General features: G+C 45.1%; 1 protein-coding gene across 6 annotated transcripts in view; it reads left to right on the plus strand.

Annotated features, from left to right (window-relative positions):
• The first annotated feature begins 6,429 nt into the window (after window positions 1–6,429).
• LOC104836652 (C-type lectin domain family 2 member B-like) overlaps window positions 6,430–6,618 on the plus strand; it is a 6,842-nt gene continuing 6,653 nt past the window's right edge. For all 6 annotated transcript variants that reach the window (XR_774863.1, XR_774862.1, XM_010575350.1 and 3 more), the window contains exon 1: window positions 6,430–6,495. Coding sequence is in view for 4 of the 6 variants with exons in the window: in XM_010575350.1 (XP_010573652.1) it covers window positions 6,432–6,495 (64 nt within the window). In the remaining 2 variants the exon portion in view is untranslated. The remainder of the gene's footprint in view (window positions 6,496–6,618) is intronic.

A 6,618-nucleotide genomic window follows, 5' to 3' on the forward strand; every position in this document is an offset into this window, starting at 1 on the left:
CCGTCACCCCACACGGTGAGAGTCGTGGGTCACAACTACACACTATCGCCTTGGCCCACGTCACCTACAGAGTGGGGAGTTGCTGCCCCTTTCCACCACACCCCACAAACACTGGCACTGAGAGTAGGAAGGACAAAGCGGGGTCCCCTCCAAGCACATGCTCCACACTGCCCTGTGCCTTGCCCTTCTTGATCCCTTCCCCCTTGTTTTCATTTCCTTTTTTTTTTTAGTTAAGACAACAGCAAACAAAAAAGGGTATTACTCTGTCCTTACAATGAAGAGATGCTATTCTGCACTAGGCAGTTGACTGCCAAACATTTCTCGTCCCTCTCCTAGACCTTACAGAGTAGTATTTGTCTCAGGAGCTTTTCTCCTGCAGACCGTAAAGATGTATGTGATGCAGTTGGCTCCACTGGCTGCAGAGGAGCTGGACAGAGGGCTGGTGTTAACTCCAGGCTTGCTGGAGAACAGTCCTTCCGACTGCACTGCACGGATGTTCCTATGCGCCTGAGTGCCACATTTAGAGAAATCATCCATATTCTGGTACAGTTTGCTTTCCACCTCATACTCTGTGGGTCTAAGTTGGTACGTAAGAAAGAGATGGAAGAACAGTTTGTTGTCATTTAGTTGTATTTCTTACTTGCTGTCTAACATAGTCTCTTGGATTGCTTTAGAATACTCAAAAAAATTAAGGACAGGAATTTAATTAAGGACAGGAAATTAACAGTAGGGAAGTGTTTGTTTAACATCCCAAGCCAAGAACTTTAAATATCATTAAACTGCATTTTTATACTAAGAGAGGAAAAAGTATTCAAACGACAGGCAGACTAGGAGATTGCAGTCCTTCAATAACAAATCTACTTTGAGCAACTTGTTCTATGGTTTCCTTTTCATTGAGACATCTGTTTATTGAAATTTATCTCGTGACAGGAAGGATGACACACAAGACTGGGTCTTCCCCTTTCTTTCCCCTGCCTGTAGATTCCTATGTAGCCATGAGGACCATAGCCCTCTGCACATTGATTCTCAGCCGTAAAATGTGGATGACAATCCTTTCTCTCTTTGGCCTTATGCAGACCTTTTCTATTCAGACTGCAAGCTCTTCCTGGGAGAGATACCTGTTGCTCTAAGTATTTACCAGACAGAATCTTGCCTAGGACCTCAGTGTGAAAGAAACAGATATTCTAGTTTTATAGTTATGCCTGGTTTCCAAACCACCAATAGCATCTTTTCCCTCCCTCATCAGCCACTCTCATTGAACACAAGTATTTTAAACAGAAATAGGTCAAGGAGTACTCATACATGCCATGCACACCAATTATTTTTCCCCATCTCACTCTCATTTTGAATATTTATGTCATAAGGATTACTTTCAGTTTCATATATGTCTAATCCACCACCAGACATAATTTGGTTATGTTGCTAGTATTTAATATTAATACTAATGTAATATTATCTGAGCTGGAAGAGAGTACTGACACAGCAAAATTTCAGGCTACCCTGGATTATTTAGGTGATCAAGGACTTCAACAGATAGTGAAGAAATGCAGATGCCTACACAAGACACTTGAATTGACCTTACAATGACAAGTGACATTTTATGTCAAAAAAAGAGGAAGTTAATCCACTATTGTGCCTGGAAAAAAAATTATATAGTTCTAAATAATAAATGTATCAATGCACAAAAAGGACTTTGCTGCCTGATGGACAGTTCAGTGATGACATACTGCCAATGTAGATCTGCTATCAAAACCGCAAGTAGGCTTATAGGACACATAAAGAATATGGTGAAGGAAAGCGCTGACAATATTACAATGCTCACATAAATCAATGACATATTGGTTTCCTTTTTAGCACATACTCGTCATAACGTGAGATGGTCTGATCTCTCTGCAGAGCCATTACCCGATGCCAGTCTCTTAGTGCACTTCTCATAAAACATCCTTCCCTTGCTTTGCTCCACCAAGGAGGACAGCACCTCTTCCTACAACACCTTCAGCACTACAGCAGGCAATGCTGGGAAGAAAAGCTGTTAAACTGATATGGATCAGGAAAAGAAACCATTTTGAGCAGTCCAAATGTTATACATGCCTTTGATGGAAGGTGCTCGGCTCCACCAGCTGCAGCCATGAGACAACTGCACAGGATGCTACTGAACAGGAAACCGAGTCGAGGAGCTCTGTCAAGCCCATGTCAAGATGACTCACCACTTCAAGTCACAGGTGATTGCTCGGTGTGCTTCTTTCTTCTCCTCTTTGGTCGAGAACGGACCTATCAGTAGAAGCATGGAGGCCTCTGGCTGATGATGTAGCTGCATTGTCTTGTTTCAGTTCTGGCCTCTTAAGAGCTTCCTGGTGCAGATGCTCAGCCTGCAGATATTTTGGGGAGATGCTTCTGACACCTCCTACCTATACAGGGGACACGACGACACCAAACTCAACTGGCAAAAACTATGACTGGACTTTTTTGGAACCTTTTTTGGTTTGTGGCTGCAAAGGCTTCACATGGTGAGTGAGTTTTCAAGGTCTTAAATGTGATATTTGCTCTATGGTGAATCACATATTATCTATAAAGAAATTCTGCACTTTCCTGGAAGATAACACTTCCAGGAAGTACAGCTAGTAGTTGTTATTGATGGCCAGACCATCAGGTTCTGCAGATAAAGCCAAAGCTTCTTCCTATCATCTGAGGTTTCCACCCTAAGCTCCCCGTTGTGCTTATTTTTATATTTTTATCTGTTTTATTCAGCTTACTGGTGTTAATTGTTTTTATGTCGTTATAAACCTGTGGTGCTTTCCCTTCTGTACTCAAATCCTCCCTACTTATTTCTATCCTTCCCCAGGTCATTTTCAGTGGTAAGACTGTCAGTTTTTGAAGATGGGGGCTATGTCTTCTACTACATAATAACAATGCACAAGTGCTATAAACGAGTAAATAACAGTCCTAGTGAATATTAGCCTCACCAAAAATACAAACATAGCTGATAATGTAGCTGGATTCCTTTCTCTTGTGCCTCCTACTCCAAAACATTCCAAAATAGTATTTTGCTAGACTTCTGCAGCTGAATGTCCGAGCTTTTTTGGTGTAAAAGATCTAGTTGTCTGACATACACAGCATTCTCAACCCAGCACTTCATAAAATGCTTAGTACTTCTCAAATACTAACTTAACTTCTGTAGTAAATACAATTTGCTAATACCTCTGTCAAATACTTTCTAAAGGTGACTAACTTTTCTTAACGTTCCAAACTACTAAGCACACATGATGTCCCATAAGGCGCTCAACGTTATTTCTGCTACATTCATCTTTCATCTTTTTCTTTCATTTTACTGTCTAAAACATTGATATTTCCCATATTAGTTTTACTCATCCGACTAGTTTCATGTTACACAACAGAAATGTTTGCAACTTAAAGATAAGCAAACGCATTTGTCTTTCCAGTCTAACAATTTCACTTTGGGAATTGGAGGAACCTCTCAGTATCATCCTGAAAACAGATCACTTCAAAAAGTAACAGGCACTAGAATAGTAAAAATTTTATAACCGTCAAGAAAGAAATGTGGTTTTGTCCAGCTGAACACAGGACTGATGAAGAATAAACTTCAGGAATAGTAAGCAAAAAGCAAATATTTCAGTACCTTCCTCCTCCTTATTTAGTGGCAGGATTCTTATGGTACAGAGGCATACTGAGATCAAGAGGCTTTGGGGGAGTACAGTCAAAATATTACAAATAAGCCGTGCTTTTTGCTGCATGAGAGGTACTTATCAATGGATCAGTGGAGGGTTACTAGCTTTAAAAAACGTAAAAAGAGACACAAGAGTAATTCAGCTTCTTTTCTAATAAATGGATTGGCCCAGTTCAGTGGGACCTTAAGAAACTAACACTTGTCTGATATATGTAGACTTTACAATTTCCAAAGCATCCCAAAATATCAGAAGTCAATGTCTTGTTTGGCGTACAAATGCCTCAAGGTCTAACTAAAGATTTTGAACTCACTAAGAGTTCTTCCATTGACTGGGGAGGGAGACAGAGATGAACTGACAAAGTCAACCAAGAGCAGGGTAGATTCATCCACCCCAGCCTGGGCAACCACAGCGAGATTGCTACTCGTGTGGGAGCTGTTTAGTGGCAGTCAAACTCGGGCATCTCTGCAGTAGGCTGCCGTGACCACAGCACAGATGTTTCCCATGTGTATACTCTGCCTCTGGATTTCTGACATGCAGTGATTGCCCCTTGCATAACTTGAATTCAATCCTTCAGAAAAGTTAGAGGTAGCATGTTAGTGGGTGACAAAAGGTAATCAAAGATTATTTGTGGTAGCAGGGTGCAGGAGGTGGCACCACAGAATCTGACTGTAACTTTATGAGTCAGTCCCATGAGACTCCTAGTATTGCAGGGGCCAAATTTTCTCCAGAAAAAAAAAATTTCTTTTGTAAAATGCCATGCTTTTTACTTAGCATGTTTGCATTTTCTCCCTAGATGATGGCAATACTTTAAAGTCATTTTCCAGTGTTTCGGTTTGTCTTTTGCCTTTTTCCTTTAAGAAATTCCCGTCTTCTTTTTCAATCGTCACTTTATAAAATGTGGGAACATTCCATGAAACCAAATACGCGTATAAAAAAATAAATATATGGCCCTTGCAGTACCTTATGGGAGATATTTTTTCCCTGCAAAAATAAACACTTCCCTTTTCTGAACAGCCGTCCTCAGCACCCCAACAGCCTCCAGTGATGTCCGTGGGAGTTACCTGTGCAGAGGAATTTGCAGACTTACCTTCGCAGAGGCCCCCGTGCCTCAAGCTGGTGAGGCACAAGAAAGGAGAGCCGGCAGCTGAGCACGGGTCAGACAAGCGTCCCTCTTACGCTCGGTCTGTACGCTGCATTCTGCTCCGGTATGAGGACGAACCCGCTGCCCCCAAGACCGGCCTGAACAGTCAGTACAAATGCTCAACTAGGCTATCGGTGGTTCAGCAGCAGCCCTCCCTCGCTGAAGCGTTCGGCTGAGGCGGTGGGAGCCTGCCAAACCACACGTCCTCAATAACAGCAGCGGGCTGCTTGCTCGTCAGTCTGCAGGGGTCTTAGACAAACCGGCCAGGGAAAGTAAAGGTTGAGTGCCTCAGTTATAAGCATCTGGGGTTGATAACTGTAGTAGTTTCGGAGCATCAGATGATTCACAGCCGAATATGTGACAGGTCCTCAGGTTTTTGTGTCAGCCTGGAGAATGGCCTGCAACTGTCAAAAGAATCTTCTGTATTAGCGGGTGAGTAAGTGTGAAAAGAGTATCTGTGAATGCTCTGTGGTTATAAGCCACAGTGAGTTATTTTTTACCTCAGTGACATGCAGGACTGAATGGCAAGAGAGCGAGCCACTTCAGAGTGAATAAATGCTGAATAACCTGTTCTTAGAATTAACAGCTGTGCAAACGTTTGTATTCCACTATATCCTTGTGTCCTGGTTGCTGGCTGGGGTTAAACCATGACACCTTGTATGCAAAATCTGCTCTACATGCAACACGTATCGAACCTTCCTGCTGCCCTAGTTCCACACCCCACTTTCGTTCTCTGCCCCTCTGGACTCAGGTCTGGCAAAACCTCCTGAAGTGTCTACAGCTTGTGCTCTCTGGACCCATCACCTCTTCCCTCTCCCACTCTCCCTCTCCTAGGCATCTTCAGTTCCCTAATTTCCCTGAAGCCACCGTGCTTTAAGCCTTGCTGGCACAGAGGTTTTTGGGTTCTTCTTCACCCTTTTGCCTTTCTGTTTCTTCTCAAGCGTCATCCTGGGCGTGCTGCCCTGTCCAGCTCTCCCAGTCCATTCCTTAAATGAGCATCTGCTGCAGACAAAGGCTAAAATCAACTGCAAGTCAATTTATATTTATGGACGTACAAAGTTTATATGGCTCTTTGTGAGCTGTAAATATAAACACCTGGAGACAATTTTCAGCACCTGACTCCTGCTCAAAGTCCTTGACGATCAAAGTAGTTGCAGGCTGCAATGAAAGCATAAAGCGTAACCCTCCATTCTCTTGGTTTTCTATTTAAGGCGTTCTCCTCAGGTATGGATGGACGCCTGCTTTGGGTAAACTGTCACTGAATTCCTCGCCAGCCTCGCACAGAGCCTGCTGCCCTGAAGAGATCCCCGTTCCTCCGGCTATCTGAACGGGCAACCCAGCCGAGATCCGCGGTCGGTCAACCAGTTATCGTGCGTGAGGCGTCGGATGAAGCCTCCACGCCGCCTGCCAACCCTCCCGACGTGGACGGCCCTGTCTTACAAGCCCGAACCATCGGGCTTTGTGCTCCCCTGGGTGAGGCAGATCGCTGGCCAACTTCTCCAAAAAATAGCAGCGGATCCCGGCCTCCTGCCCCCACACACACACCCCCACACCCCGGCGCCGAGTCCGGCCCCGTGATCTTCCCCACCCGCGGAGCGGGACCCATGGGAGGCCGAGGGCTCGGCGGCTCCGGCGGCTCCCCGGAGCGGGGGTCGGGGGCCCACAAAGGTGAAGGGGCGAAGGGAGAGGAGGCCGGGACGGGACGACAGACGCCGCGGGGGGGGCTCCCGTGGGGCCCCGCCGGAGAGAGGGGCCGGGAGCGGGGGGGACCGCCCCGCAGGCCGCGGCCCC

The sequence above is a fragment of the Haliaeetus leucocephalus genome, unplaced genomic scaffold (assembly GCF_000737465.1).
Source record: "Haliaeetus leucocephalus isolate CR32 unplaced genomic scaffold, Haliaeetus_leucocephalus-4.0 Scaffold473, whole genome shotgun sequence".
Lineage (NCBI taxonomy): Eukaryota > Metazoa > Chordata > Aves > Accipitriformes > Accipitridae > Haliaeetus > Haliaeetus leucocephalus.